The sequence below is a fragment of the Sinohyriopsis cumingii genome, chromosome 4 (genome assembly GCF_028554795.1).
Source record: "Sinohyriopsis cumingii isolate HCF-2022 chromosome 4, ASM2855479v2, whole genome shotgun sequence".
Classification (NCBI taxonomy): domain Eukaryota; kingdom Metazoa; phylum Mollusca; class Bivalvia; order Unionida; family Unionidae; genus Sinohyriopsis; species Sinohyriopsis cumingii.
The window spans coordinates 86,751,329-86,768,358 of record NC_142964.1 but is presented as its reverse complement, the minus strand read 5'-3'; the positions used below and the strand labels follow the sequence as shown (position 1 = coordinate 86,768,358).

The 17,030-nt window shown below is 34.0% G+C and overlaps 1 protein-coding gene across 1 annotated transcript in view; it reads left to right on the top strand.

Moving 5' to 3' along the window:
* LOC149801601 (GON-4-like protein) overlaps positions 1–15,114 on the top strand; it is a 123,300-nt gene extending 108,186 nt beyond the window's left edge. The window contains exons 27-28 of the mRNA XM_089955858.1: positions 8,396–8,498; positions 12,508–15,114. Of these exons, the coding sequence (XP_089811984.1) occupies positions 8,396–8,498; positions 12,508–12,612 (208 nt within the window). The 3' untranslated portion in view covers positions 12,613–15,114. The remainder of the gene's footprint in view (positions 1–8,395; positions 8,499–12,507) is intronic.
* Positions 15,115–17,030: the final 1,916 nt, after the last annotated feature.

Genomic DNA, 17,030 nt, shown 5'->3' with positions numbered 1-17,030 from the left:
TGACTTGTCTATAAACACAAACATAAGTTTAAAGAAACAATAACTGTTTTCTTACAAATTTGCACAGTAATGAATCTGCCAAATTTCTTTAAACCCATCCATGAAATCAAGTGTTCTTGAAGTCATTTTTGTATCTAAAAGAACATGTCCTTTTCTTTAAATATTGATTTTCCACTTAGAATAAATGTGTCCATTTCAATAAACTATTATCACCATGCTAGTGATTGTTCAACACTTACATCAGCTACAGCTGGTTCAAGTTCTTGTTTGTCCTAGCTATATTGTTGTTGAATTTATCAGCAGTAGTTCAGTTGATAGACCATTAGACTCCCAGTACAAAGGTAGCAGGTTTGATATCTGACCCATATCATCTGCCATTCAGTACAGTAATGCCTTCTCTGCTTATAACAAAAAACTCATTTGACAACAAGCATACCAGTTAGTTACAAAGAAAGACCAAAATAAAACAAGATTAGTTAATCTCCTTTTCTGAGTACAACATCTCTATCTGTACACCTCTTTCTGTGAAAGTGATAATTATTTTTCTACACAACACATTCCTTCACAGTAGATCAATAATATAACATGCATGCTCTGATCATTAGAGGGAAGTCTATCCAAGAATAATCTTCCCTCACAGTACATAGCAATAAATAATCTGTATAAAATCAATGTATCCCACAATGATCTTCTGTCACAATACATAGCCATAAATAATCTTCACAAGATAAATGTATCCAGCAATAATCTACTTTTTGGGTACATAGCCATAAATAATCTTTACAAGATAAATGTTTCCAGCAATCTTCTTTCTGGGTACATAGCCATAAATAATCATTACAAGATCAATGTATCCAGCAATAATCATTCTCGGTACATAGCCATAAATAATCTTTACAAGATCAGTGTATCCAGCAAAAGTCTTCTTTCTTGGTACATAGCCATAAGTAATATTTACAAGGTCACTGTATACAATAATAATCTTCTTTCTTGGTACATAGCCATAAATAATCTTTACATGATCAGTGTATCCACCAAAGATCTTCTTTCTCAGTACATAGCCATCAATAATCTTGAAAAGATCAATGTATCCAGCAATAATCTACTTTCTCAGTACATAGCCAGTCTCGGATTTGGCTAATGTGGGTATGTGAGAAAGCTTGCCAGTAGCTTCTCGTGGGTCGGTGGTTCTTTCTGGGGTTTTCCGGGGTTCTTCCTCCACCATTAATACTGGCTGCCATGTATAGCCTATCATGTGCTGAAAAATGGCATTAAACCCTACAACAACAACAACAACAACAGTACATAGTCATAAATAATCTTTACAAGATAAATGTATCCAACAATCTTCTTTCTGGGCACATAACCATAAAAAGTCTTTACAAGATCAATGTATCCAACAATAATCTTCTTTCTCTGTACATAGCCATAAATAATCTTTATAAGATCAATGTATCCAGCAATAATCTACTTTCACAGTACATAGCCATCAATAATCTTTACAAAATCAGTGTATCCAGTGATAATTTTCCTTCAACATACATAGCCGTAGTTTTGCATTTTATTACCATACAAATGTTCAAGAAAAGATTACATGGTGCCATATCAATATATTGCTTCTCTAAAAATTTATTTGTGTGTGTAATGTCATTACTGGGTATAAAAATAAAATGCTTCAAGACTGTTGGTGAAATGTTTATTCACTGCATATAAGTACATGAATAATAACATACAAGCCGATGTAGTCATCCAATAACTGTAGAGATAGCACAGTGAATTTTCCCATGGTCTGAAGTAGACACTGCTTAGGTGGAATGAGGCAGTCAACACTTTCATTTAAAGTGCATGATGGGAAGCATTTGAAGATGACAAAATTATACGATTAGTTAGAAAGTGTCTAGTTCATTGCGAAGCATTTGAAGATGACAAAATTATATGATTAGTTAGAAAGTGTCTAGTTCATCGCGAAGTCCCTGCTCTACTGATAACATGCAGTCTTTTGTTTCAAAATTGTTTTGTATCAACTAAAAACATTTGAAACATAGGATGGTATATGGGAAGCTTTCCATGACTTTACTATCAATTTCAAAGGATGGTATTTTAGAAGCTTTCCAACGATTTTACTATCTGTTTAATAGGATGGTATATGGGAAGCTTTCCATGACTAAACTATTTTGAACTTTGCCATGAGTTTAATTTTCATGCTGGAGTCACTATGGGTCTTTTAGTAGATTGCCTTGGCATGATATGACTTTTTTGCATAATGTGCCACATAAACCTTATGTTTAAATAATAGTATTTGTAATTTTATTAGTCAGTTGCACAAATTGTCTTACTTTCAAATGTCCATGGGGTTAAAAGCAATTTTCTGTTAAAAAGGAAAGGACTACAACAATTTGTGTTCTCATGATATGAAATAATCCTATTAATGCAACTCACATTTTGTTTAAAGATAGGAAAGGCAGAGAGTACATGTCATATTTGTAATAAATATACATGGATTTGGAAATGGTAGTCTTTTGCAAAATCATTTGCAAAGGGCCAGATTTCATTAATTAAATGTAAAAACCTCAAGACCTAATTCTGAAACCTTAGATCCCTTAGGTAAACATAACCAGTAATAATGGAAAACTCTGTGGAAAGTGGAAGATTTGTATAAATTGGGAATACATATTTGCAAATACATGAAATATTTTATTGGTAATAATGTTATGCTGACACCCCCCAAACAAAAATTAGATAAAAATCTTGTGTCTTCACTTCCTCCATCTTCAAGTCCTTTATCTCTTCACAGATATTAGATAATCACATGCATAGATTTCAAAAATAAACTTACAGGTGAACAAATCAAAACTGGACAACTTTTATTCCAAATGATTTACAGATTACCAGAAATAAGTAACCACTAAAAATGTATAAACGTGAGACTTATACACTAAATTAAATACAGTATATACTTGCTTATAAGCAGAGTCCAACTGCAACCAACAAAGACCCTGATCTGCCATAGCATAATGTGCCAGTAGATCCGGGTCCATGTTTTGTTCTACTGATTACTCCTGCCGGATTGCACAGACACAGATCTGCCAGTACATTATGCAGTTGCAGATCTGAGTCAGCATTTTGCAGTTGTACTAACTTTTAAGAGAATATATACAGTATACATTTTACAATTTTACTGCACAGCAACTTACATATATGTGAAAATTCTTACATTAAATCATCACTTTGAAAGGCAGTATTAATGATTTTCCATACCTCATCACTAGAAGACTTTTTATGAGTTGGACCTAAATAAAACTACTGATCTGACATCCAATATGGCCACAATGGCATCCATATTGAAAATCATATTGCTACTGCTCCTGAACAAAAAGTCATGTTGGCATATGGTTTCACCAGAAATCTTTTTAAGATGTCAGGAGGATGGTCATCAGTAAAGATGGTTTCGCTCAAACATCCAGTATGACTTTCATCTTGAAAAACTTGTGATCACTACTCCTGAATGGATAGTTGTATCAGCTTCACTAATAGACTGCCTGTGATGTCTGGTTCATCTTAAATGAAAATTGTGCCAATCTGACATCCAGTATGTCCACCACAGCAGTCATGTTGAAAATCTTGTTATTGTTACTCCACATGAATAAAAAGTAACATCAGCATTGGGTTTTCAGCAGAAGACTTCTTATGGTGTCTTGTTGGTCCTAAATACAAATTGTGCTGATGGTATCACAGTACCAATTGTTTTTCCATATACCTCAATGCTAATGTTTTGTGAAATAAATATACTTTCTATCCTACTTCAGCATACATGTCACACTGTCATAAAGAACACTGCTAGATTGTCAATTTGACAAGGTCGTAACCAGGTATTCCATTGCATTTAAGAGAGATAGCTCTACTGGAACTAGACAGGGGTAAGAGTTATCTAGTCACAACAAGCACATTTTCAGCCATGTGTACCATATTTTTAAAAAATCATAAAAAATACAAAATATGATCTAGATAAAAATTAACATAAACTCAAATGTTGCCAAGAGGCTCAACTTTTTTTAAAGCCAAACAGAAAGTACAATTCTTGCATAATGCACCAGTCACAGCTAGTGTTGTTCTTTAATTCTGAATTCAATGTACCCTACACCTTTAGCTCCGCCCACCTGGACTTGCGCAGTTGGTACCGTTATACCTGATATGATATCCAATAGGGCCACCAAAGTAGCCATCTTTAAAATCATTGGACTACTCCTAGGTGGAAAGTCATATCAGCATTGGGTTTTCACAAAGAGACATTTTATGATCTCAAATTGGTACAAAATGAAAAGGATGCCAGTCTGAAATCCAGTATGTTAAATCATGCTTAACATCACTTAAATAATTATTTATTCCAAAAATATTAGATGTAAGTTTTGCTTTTTTCATTGTTTCTACCAAATTGCATTCTTCCAGATCACTTTTCAGCTAGACGTACATAGCTGTTTCATTTACTTTGATGCATGTGCTCACAAGTCACTGTTTTTCAATGATATAAGCAATCCTACAAATCAATGTAATCTTTCTGAAAAGGTTCACACGTTTAATTGTACAAGGCACATAACCAGCATATACTCACCTGTTACATGTTCGTGAAAGAACGATAATAATAAAGGCTAAAATTCTAAATATAGATTACCTTAAGATCATTATCACTCAGTTTTAGTTTTGTGTTTTGACTGAACAAAATCATAATTTTCCACATATTAAAGCTGGTTGTTTCTGCGCCTCCTTTGTTTATATTTGGCAGATTTTTCTTTTGTTTTCCAACAGCAATCCAGAACAGTTAATTGTTAAAACCATGAAAATGGCTTTGGTTAAGAGGGAATTTTGACCGGTGGCTGTACCAGTACTTTGATGTGTAATTGCCTTTTATTCCATAATATCAGCATGATATTCTAAATCTGTCTAAATGGGGTTTAAAGTTGCTTACATCAAAGCAAACTACACCTCAGTTTTTACGGTTTTACAGTAATTTTCTAAGCATTATTTCTGAAACTTACATTATTGTATTTTGGAGATAGTATTTAAGTTTAGTGCACTGATTCAAATCCAATGAATGTACTTCATTCAGCCCAAGTTTCAACCTTCAGTGTACATGTGGTGCCATTGAACCAGACCCTATTGTTCATTGTTGTCATATGTGCGCATTGAACCAAACCCTATTGTTCATTGTTGTCATACTGGGATCACATTTTAATATGGTAGGTATTGACAGTTTCAGGGCAAAATAAAAATTTAATTACTGGTGCATTGTTACAAAAATGCATAAACAAACAATAATTAACTTGAGTCAAAAGGAAAAAGTAATGTTACAGTAACCCACAAATGTTCAGTTCTTGTCACCATCAGAATGGGAAAAGTAATTTTATAGCAACCCACAAATGTTCAGTTCTTGTCATTGTCAGAATGGGAAAAGTAATGTTACAGCAACCCACAAATGTTCAGTTCTTGTCACCATCAGAATGGGAGAAGTAATTTTATAGCAACCCACAAATGTTCAGTTCTTGTCACCATCAGAATGGGAAAAGTAATTTTATAGCAACCGACAAATGTTCAGTTCTTGTCACCATCAGAATGGGAAAAGTAATTTTATAGCAACCCACAAATGTTCAGTTCTTGTCACCATCAGAATGGGAAAAGTAATTTTATAGCAACCGACAAATGTTCAGTTCTTGTCACCATCAGAATGGGAAAAGTAATTTTATAGCAACCCACAAATGTTCAGTTCTTGTCATTGTCAGAATGGGAAAAGTAATTTTATAGCAACCAACAAATGTTCAGTTCTTATCATCATCAGAATGGGTAAAGTAATGTTACAGTAACCCACAAATGTTCAGTTCTTGTCACCATCAGAATGGGAAAAGTAATGTTACAGTAACCCACAGATGTTCAGTTCTTGTCACCATCAGAATGGGAAAAGTAATTTTATAGCAACCGACAAATGTTCAGTTCTTGTCACCATCAGAATGGGAAAAGTAACTTTACAGTAACCCACAAATGTTCAGTTCTTGTCACCATCAGAATGGGTAAAGTAATGTTACAGTAACCCACAAATGTTCAGTTCTTGTCACCATCAGAATGGGAAAAGTAATTTTATAGCAACCGACAAATGTTCAGTTCTTGTCACCATCAGAATGGGAAAAGTAATTTTACAGTAACCCACAAATGTTCAATTCTTGTCATTGTCAGAATGGGTAAAGTAATGTTACAGTAACCCACAAATGTTCAATTCTTGTCACCATCAGAATGGGAAAAGTAATTTTATAGCAACCGACAAATGTTCAGTTCTTGTCATTGTCAGAATGGGAAAAGTAATTTTATAGCAACCGACAAATGTTCAGTTCTTGTCATCATCAGAATGGGAGAAGTAATTTTATAGCAACCGACAAATGTTCAGTTCTTATCATCATCAGAATGGGTAAAGTAATTTTATAGCAACCGACAAATGTTCAGTTCCTGTCATCATCAGAATGGGTAAAGTAATGTTACAGTAACCCACAAATGTTCAGTTCTTGTCACCATCAGAATGGGAAAAGTAATTTTATAGCAACCGACAAATGTTCAGTTCTTATCATCATCAGAATGGGTAAAGTAATGTTACAGTAACCCACAAATGTTCAGTTCTTGTCACCATCAGAATGGGAAAAGTAATTTTATAGCAACCCACAAATGTTCAGTTCTTGTCATTGTCAGAATGGGAAAAGTAATTTTATAGCAACCGACAAATGTTCAGTTCTTGTCATCATCAGAATGGGTAAAGTAATGTTACAGCAACCCACAGATGTTCAATTCTTGTCATCATCAAATCAAATTATACACAGATCTGATTTAAGCAGAAAGAATAAGAAAACAGAAAATTAAATAAATTAATTGACTTTTCAAACAAATTATATTAACTTATAACATTTACATGCAGTAACTGAGAGAGGCATATGCGTAATTTTGCTAATACAAGTTTGCCTAAATAAATGCACTTAGAACTTACCACATGCACCTTGTGATGTTGTTTCAGACTTGTGGGTCTGCTTATGCATGGGTCATGCACCTTTTAATGTTTTACCTATTCTGTTTGGGGTTTCGGCTTATACGCAAATAAGCTTATATGCGAGTATATACGGTAGTTCTTGTTTTGGATATTCATGCCACCCTATTGCTCATGTGAGCAAAATATTGTTATAATGAGGAAATACTTGTTCATGTGAGCAAAATATTGTTATGATGAGGAAATACTTGTTCATGTGAGCAAAATATTGTTCATATTAACAATTCATACTTGTATGATTTTCAGATTTTGTTAGGTTCAGTTGCTTATGTGACTTCTACCTAATTTGCATGTTAAAATGCACACGTGACTAAAATGAGTTAGAACTCGCATGAGAATCTGGTGTGCAGAATGGCTGGCATTTTCTGTGGGAGCATCCTGAAATATCCACGAGCCTTGTAGAAATACATTGTCAACAACTGGCAACACATTTTTTTTCAAAATCAGCTGGATATTTTTGGATATTATTCTGCCTTTACAGAGACAAAGGTCCCTGCACCATTGAAGTAATACAACCCCCATGTTGTGACTCTATTAACAGAAAGAAGTGCAACCATCAAGTCTATCAAAATTCAACAAGTAATTTATTTCCCTATAATACAAAGTGAAAATTAAAAAGACAGTATTGTGAATCAAATCTCATATAACCCTAAATGTCTTATCACAAATCCAAAAGTTATAGAATGTTCCAAATGAATGCCAATAATCTTGAATGTTTTGATGTATGACAGTAATATAATCCAGAAATTCTTTGAACAAGTCCTTAATAATCCTAAATTATTGTTTTAGACTAAAATGTGAATGAGCATTTTGTAATTCCAATGAATAATTTCAATAAATAATTCCTCTCAGATTGTATCTGAACACAACTACAACTCTGATCATAGATTTCCATGGATCAATATGAAACAGAAATGAAGATTTTGTTTTTACAAAAACCCCAGTTAAGATTAAACCTCATTTGTTTGTTTGATGTACTTATTAACAAAAATAAAAAAGATTAAACTGAATCATCAAACATTTAAGATTTTGACTGTTTCTGATTGTTCCAGCAGCAGGACATCTTTAATCCATTCAGATGTAATTGGGGACTTGGCACATAGTTTCACTATGGTGTGTTAATGACTGCATGCAAACAGTGGATTAAATGTAAGATGGGTTTTTATGGGTGTCATAAGGATTGCATCAAGACCATGATGTTGAGGAAGGAGAAAACTTCTTTAAATAATTAAACTTTTCTAACAGTTATGTTTTTGATTTTAAAAAAGCCAAATGTGTTGTTATTGGCATTACACTTGTCCAACATGCACTTTATTTCAGAGAGCTAGACAGAATTATTCTGTTGGGATGTAGAACTATGAGGCCCTGTCAAGAAACGTTTGAGAATATAGCACAGTGCCTTGGAAACAGAAGTCCTAAAGAGGTAACTTTAACATGGTTTATTAGCTGTTTCAGAATTACAGTCCTATTCATTACATTTTTTACCGACTGTTTATAAAACATAGATTATATCTCTACTGCTTGTAGATGTGACATATTGGTTGTGTCTGTCTAATTGTCTCTAAATCCATCTGTCCATCTTGAGAAGCTTGTTAGCAGGAGTACACAAAACTACTTGCTGTACACACAAGAAATTTGGTAGGCATGTATTTAAGCTTGTTAGTAGGACACAAAAGTTACTTGCTGTACACACAAGAAATTTGGTAGGCATGTATGTAAGCTTGTTAGTAGGACACAAAAGTTACTTGCTGTACACACAAGAAATTTGGTAGGCATGTATGTAAGCTTGTTAGTAGGACACAAAAGCTACTTGCTGTACACACAAGAAATTTGGTAGGCATGTATTTAAGCTTGTTAGTAGGACACAAAAGCTACTTGCTGTACACACAAGAAATTTGGTAGGCATGTATTTAAGCTTGTTAGTAGGACACAAAAGTTACTTGCTGTACGCACAAGAAGTTTGGTAGGTTTGTATTTAAACTTCTTAGCAGGAGTACACAAAACTACTTGCTGTAGACAAAATAAATTTGGTAGGCATGTATGTAAGCTTGTTAGTAGGACACAAAAGCTACTTGCTGTACACAAAAGAAATTTGGTAGGCATGTATTTAAGCTTGTTAGTAGGACACAAAAGTTACTTGCTGTAGACAAAAGAAATTTGGTAGGCAGGTATTTAAGCTTGTTAGTAGGACACAAAAGCTATTTGTTGTACACACAAGAAATTGGTAGGCTTGTATTTAAACTTCTTAGCAGGAGTACACAAAACTACTTGCTGTACACAAATGAAATTCGGTAGGCATGTATTTAAGGAATTTGTTGATGACCTGATTACATTTTCATGCTACAAAATCAATGTTCATTTTAAACATTTTTAAACTCTTCACTTTATATGCACTCTCATGGTGAAAGACCTTGTTACACATTTGCACCCAAACCACTTTATATAGACCAAGGAAACATGGTAGATGTCTGTGTACATTGTACATATGTAGATGATCTGATTAAACTTTCAAGCCACAAGAGGAATTTTTTTTAAGGAGGGGCACTTTGTCGGTATTTGGACTTTTTTGATAAAGACTTTGTTTGCAGCATTGCACAAAAACCATTAGATACAGGCAAACAACAATTGGTAGGATTGTTTGAAAGCATATGTAGATGACCAATAAAATTTTGATGCCACTAAATCACTTTTTCTAATTTTAGCTAACCTGGTCACAAGGACAGGTATGCTTATTGAATGGTCCTGCACCAACAATTGCTGTTTAAAACTTCTCAAAAACCACATGATTTATTTTGACCAGATTTGGCACAGAATGTCCTAGTGTGAAGCAGGCCTGGAATTTTGCATTCTCTTTTAGCTAGAAGGACTAGTACATTGAGAAATTTACAAATACTGCTGAATCTTTATTAGTCTTCATCCCCAGATGATGGGCCACAACTGAATCTTTTCTAACCAGAAGCACTTTTGAAATTAAAAAATTATTAGTATTACATGAAATGTATAAGCCTGGTGCTAGTGAACCATAGTTAATTCGAAGCCCAGATGAAATGATTTCATATTTATACAATTGATGCCTCTCTGCCATCAGGTTTGGCCACTATTACAAACAATAATAAAACCATTTAAATGACTGAACAGAATTTGATCAGTTTTAACAGAAAGCATCCTTGCAGGAGGACTTTTCAAGTTTTTACAAATGATGCCAATCCACCTTCAAATATGGCCACTGTAATGAGAAAGGAAAAGTCACTGTTTACTAAAAAGAATAGAATTTGACTAAACTTGACAGAACACATACTGGCATGAAGATCTTTTGCCCATCTGTCATCAAATAGGAGCACCATTACTACAACTAGAAAAGCCTGTAACCTACTTTCTCAAAAACTGCTCAAAAGAATTAGACCAGATTTGAGAAAAGTATCTTGGCAAAGAGGGCTTTAAAATTCATGTGACTAACGCTGATTTGCTGTCAGATAGGCAACCATTACAAAAAACAGAAAAACATTTAAACAAATTTTCCTCCAAAACCACTGAATACAATTTGACGATGTCTGAATGAAGAAGGCATCATGGCAGGAAGACCTTTTAGATTGTTAGAATTTATGCCAATCCACCTTCTCATATGGTTGCTGATGAATAATATTGAAAAACCCTCAAATGACTTCTCCAAAACCACCAAACGGAATTTGATCATATATGACAGAAGCATTATGACATGAAGACCTTTCATATTTATGCAAGTCTTGCTAGTCCACCTTCAAATAAGGCTGCCATTGAATAAAATTTTAAAAAAATAAAAAAAAAAACTTAAAATGACTTCTCCAAAACTGCTGCACACAATTGGACCAAATTTGACAGAAAACATCATGGTTTCAAGACCTTAAAGCTCATACAAATGATGTCAATCTTCAATTAAATATGATTGTCATTACTAAAAATAAAGAACTTTAAAATGAGTTCTCCAAAACAACTCAACTAAATTTGACCAAATTTAGCTTCCTTGTTATTGAGGGCTTTCAGTTTTATCCAGAATGATGTACCATTACACATTGTCACTGTTGCCAAATTGTGAAGAAAGAAAAACTTTTAAACAAATGTTTTGGAGAAAAAAAAATGCTCTGCAGAATTTAATCACACTTTTTCAGAAAGCATCCTGGCATAAAAGACTTTCACTTTTATAGAGATTATGACAATTCACCAACAAATATGGCTGCTCTTACTAAAAATAGATAAACATTTCAATAACTATAAAAACTACCTGACTAAATTTTATCAAATCTGACAAATCATTTCTGGCATGGAGAGCTTTCAAGTCTGCACCACAGATGCTGATCTGCCATTAAACAAGGCCACTGTTACTAAATTTCTTTGGGGGCCTCGAGTGGCCGAGTGGTCTAAAGCGCTTTCCATTACGGATCACTGGCATCTCACCTCTGTCTTTGTGGGTTCGAGTCACGGATTCGGATAATGTGGGTATGTGAGAAAGTTTGCCAGTAGCTTCTCGTGGGTCAGTGATTCTTAACGGGGTTTTCCCGGGTTCTTCCTCCACCATTAATACTGGCCGCCATGTATAGCCTATCATGTGGATTTTTCTTTTGGGTAATGCTTAAAAGTTGCATTCATCTAGGTGATAAGGCATAAACCAGTGTGTGTACACACACGTGTGTTATACATGTATGTATTATTATCGCTGGATTTGGGTTGAATTTGTCCAGGGATAATGGCATAAAACAGCATGTCTGTGTGTGTACACGTATGAAATATGTATTATTATCGCTGTATTGTGTGTTGCATAACAACATTTGATCGCCTAGGGCTCAGACTGTAGGCCATTTTAACATTCACTTTAAAAATGACACATTGAAAACAAATGGCCCAAAAAGCATAGAATCCTGCAGTTTGTTTCTAACCTAGTTGTTGTCTCTTGCCACCAAAAAGTTTAAATTTGAATAGGTTCATATGTGATTGTGCATCAAGCAGCACATGTACATTTCAAACATAGCATAATATAACCGCCCCCCCCAAAAAAAAAAATATATATGACAAAAGATAACACCAAAACCATCCTCACACGGGAAATCTTTTGAGAGGAAGCTTAACACTGAAATTTAAGACAATATATGTCTATACATATTCTGTAAAATAAGTATAAAATCTGCTCATCATTAATTTCAAGCAGATCTTGTTGTGATGCAACTTCAGACTTAATTTGGCTTCAGTAAAATAAAATATTAAAGCTAATGTTCACAAGCCATTAGGATTATGGTGAAAGTCCAGGGAGAGAAATCACGGTTAAAAAATTTCAAACTCTGTTTCTGGTGGAAGTTTTTAAGATTTGAATGATGAAGTTTTATACCTTTTTTTTTATAAATCTAATGAAAGAGTGCACAAGCCATCAGGATATTTCAAGTTTGTGGGGTTTTCTATTTTAGGTGAAGGAGAGATTTCACTTTCTAATGGCAATGGCAGGATGTGAAGACAATGAAGAACAAGAGGGGGAGGAGGAGGAGGATCAAGTGTCCAGTGAGGAAGAATGATGATGAAGTCATGAGGATAAGACATGGACTGATGGAAATAATCTTACAAAATTGACGTTAATACAAATAATCTCTGACGTACACAATAGTTGTGTTACCAGCAGTGGTTGTGTAACTTCAAATCATGTAACTCAAAAAAATTTGGTTTGACTGCCTTTAATTTTAATTGAAAAATACATAATCAGGTTAAACTAATTTTTTGTTTGTTTTAGACAAATAATTTCATTATTGTTTAGTCTTCACTAAAATTTAAAAAAAAACAACAGTTATATGAAATTAAGTTAATGCAAAATTGGAGAAGCTGATGGATAAATGTACTTTGTGAAAATAGGGTGTCAGTGCAAAGGTTTAGCATACCTAGGCACAACAAAGATTAATATAAGAATGTTCTTTAAGTGATGATCCACACACTAGACATAAAAAGTGTTTTCAGCATATGTGGGACTTCAGCAGTGAAATTTCTTCATAATTAACTAATCTGCAACTGCATGGAAGTCGGGATTTGAGATGGCAGCATCTCTGGTTTCAGTGGAGTTTATCAGAAATATTGACTGAAAACCCACACTATGAATCATGATCCCTTTTCTCAGACTTATTGCTATGTCAGCTTCATGGTCAAATAAAATTTTATTAAAGTTGTAAAATTTTCTAAGGTAATAAAATTTGGTATTACTGGCTCAATTTCTGGTAGATGCTATGTTTCCTTCTGACTGTTGCATACAGTACAGGCAAAATGAGTATCATTCTATACACTTCAAGGCCATCTTTGGGTGGGCTACATTAGGATTTTCACCTAGGCACTAAGTACAGGTTCTTTGATGTCCCTGAATATATGCCATAAAATTGCCCAATTGCCTAATCTCAGAACAATAAACATACCACATCACAAGGTATCATCTGCTGAAACGTATTCTGTGCAGGTTACATAAATCTAGCACATGGAGGAAGGTCTGTCTAATGAGATGCACTTTGAACTCTGAAAAGGCTTGCAGATCTTTGAAAGTATGTAAAGAGACACCAAAACTTTAAGAATTATTCATGTATCACAGCGACTTATCAATCATTAATGCAGAAGTCCTAATAATGAAGTTGTTTTTGGTGAAACCAATCTAGCTTTGTCATGGTAATCTCAACAGAGATGTTTCAGAACATGTTTCCTGATTCCAGCTTTGCTAAGGAATATGGATGTAGTAGGATTAAGACTACAAGTCAGATACTATTATTCTTAAATAATGTATATGGCTTGGTGATTAAAACTTCCATCTCAGTGACATCAAACCGATATTTCTACATACATTTTTCCCACTGGACTTTATGTTAAAAATAAAATGACTCTCATCTCTTTAAATTTGAAAATTTAAGAACCCATTCTTCTTCTGATTTATCCCTGTATCAAGAGACTTTGAAGTCCATTTTCCCTTCAGGCATGTTGGCATCCATGAGATTCAAAAAGGGAGATAGAATTAAAATTATCACATTTTTGCACTGTTATATAGGGTATCTCCAACATGCAGTCAGTGAAAACTTGACACTGTATATTGTTCACTCTGGCATCAGGGGTTTGTCTTAAAGAAGTGGTTGCTACTTCCGTCTTCTGTACATTCCTACTGAGCATGTCTGGCAGACACACATAGTGTAATGGTGACAAAATACAGTTTTGAATTTTACCCTAATTGCACTGATACTGTAAAAATAATGCAATGATTTCACCTTACATGTTCCACATATACTGAAAATTTGAGGTCTAATCATCTTTATACACATTTATGTGTAAAATAAAATCATTACATATAAAATAATTGCATTTCCTTTGTATAGTTTAGTGTTATGCTCAAAGCTCTGCTATAAAACACCCAATTAGAACATGATACCGTATTTCTCCAATGATATGCCCATGTTCAAAATTAAACCCTTCTCTCTCTACCCTCACTATCAACCTACCCTTTGAAGTATTTGTACATTTTTATACTGGGCTATTATTTAAAATAAATATTACCAGTTGAAATTGATTCTCAGATTGCAGCCATTATGTGTGCAGCTTAGGATTTAATACTTACCCCAGATGAGACTGCTTTCTTAACCATGGCTTGAGAACTTAAAGGCGTTTTCTTCAGATGGAAAATGATATGCTTCTATGATACTTCTATCCAGTATGATTAAGCCATATCCAAGACGTTTATCCGTCAATAGCCACAAATTATACTCGGGTTGTCTCCTTATCGTATTGGAAATATACGGTAAGGTCATCAGATATTAGTGGTATATGGTTGGACTTAACATCTAAATTGGTGTATATGGCAGTGTCAGCTGTGATCAAGTAACCATTTAGAATCATTATTATGGAAGTATTGATAATTTATTTTCATGGCAAATGAAAATGTGTTAAATTATAATAAGTTTATATTTATTTTGATAAGACTGAAAACTGTTGTTAATTTATTGATGTAATAATGTACCATTGTTTTTTCTTGTCTTCTCGGGCAATAAAATGCAATTTGTGGACATGGTTTTAGTTCACATTTTTGTTCTGTATGTTATGCAACAAAGAAATATTTTTGTAGCACATTTGACCACGAGTCGAGTAAGTTTATCTGTATGGCTAAACTAGAAAATGATTGTACATGTGCTGTTAACTTTGTGCAAAGTTATTTTAACATGAAAGAGTTCATGTCCAACTGTGAATCCATTTATTTGATAAATTGAGTTGAATCAAGATTAGTTAGATAGGATTGTTCTCTGCAGATTTGTAATCTGATCAGTATTTAAGTATCACTTGTAAAAAAAAGCATTTAAATAAATGCATTGTAAGTATTTCCTATATTACCATATATACAAGCTTACAGGATGAGTCCAAAAATGCAAACTTAACCAACTCAGATCTGCCATCACATAATGTGCCAGCAGAGCTGGGTCTATGCAGTTAAGAGTCATCAGTAGAACAAACATCATAGACCCTAATCTCTCAATGCATTATGCAACTGCAGATCCAGAACTCTTGTTTACAGTTGGACTTGTAATGCAAGTATATACGGTAAGCTAATCAGATATTAACAGTTGTTTAAAAATAAAAAGTTTACACGAGTAAGTATTAATCCTCTTGTTGTTTGGTGTTGACAGCAATAAAACTAAGTAAATACTTGCTAATTAATTTTTATTTTTAGAGCCAATACTGATTGAAATTTGTTAAGAAATAGTTTTTGGTGAAGATGCTATGGCCAGGAACTTTGACACAACATGAATAAGACATGAAAACTGCTTACTGTGGCATGTTCATATGGCATTTTTGTCGGAATACTATGCACCATAATGCATAAAAAAATCTCAAGTGATTCTAAAAGCAATTGTTCTTTTGAAACTGAGCCAGCACAAAACAATGTAAATCACTGAAAATTCTAGGTCACAGCAACATAGTTTTGGCGCAAGAATGTAGTGTTCGTCTATACCTCAACTGCAGGTAATAGTGTCTGAGAAACTGAGTGAATGTAAAACATGAGGCACATCACTGAAGCATAGAGTCTTTATCGTAGTGACCTCAGTTTGCCTGAATGGTGTCGTAATTCTCATTACACAACTGTAACTCAAGCTTTAGGACTCTGCAGATTTGTGCTTGAAGCATTAAGCTGTATCCAAATCTAGTGGAAGATCTATTATATCAGAATGCTTGTGCATCTAACCACATCTATAAATCCAGTCTAATGAACGAAGGCAGTAGTGTCTGAGATGGTCAGGTAAACAAAACTTGGCATAAATAGCTGATTCCACTTGGATATCGTATCACTTTTTCCCCAAGGAATTATTCCCATTCTCTGCGGTGGCATAGATGTTAATATAATTTTTCTGCATGTGGCTTTGAAACATTTCATTTGCAATCGGGAAACTTTATGGATGCAGTTGTCTTACAAGATTCTACTCATCATGAATAAAAACAGATAACAGTGACATACTTTTTATACTCCAATGACTTGACTATCTTAAGTTTATGCAATTAGATTCACATCTCCAACACTGTTTGCATTTACCAGTCATGAAAATTAAGATACACTGATCTTTAGTTGGTAGGTCACATTGACCTACATTTCATAAAGCAATTATTATGTTAACCTACTTTTTGTATAGCAGTGATTATGTTACACGTTCACATTTTAGTTCATTTTGTACAATAGGGAAAATACCATATATCTGAAACAGATGGGTATCGAAAAAGCACAGGTCTTACACTGCATCTTTTAAATTTTCTCTTAAAAATGGGGAGGGGCATTACTTAGAGTGGGGGGGGCATTAATTAGAGAGTATAAGGTATGCATTTATATTGAGGTAACTACTCACTATTCACTATGAGTAACAACATTAACAGTGACCTAATTTTGATGCTAAATTTGTTTCATGTTTTTCCATTCAACTCCAGTTATCAAGTTGTA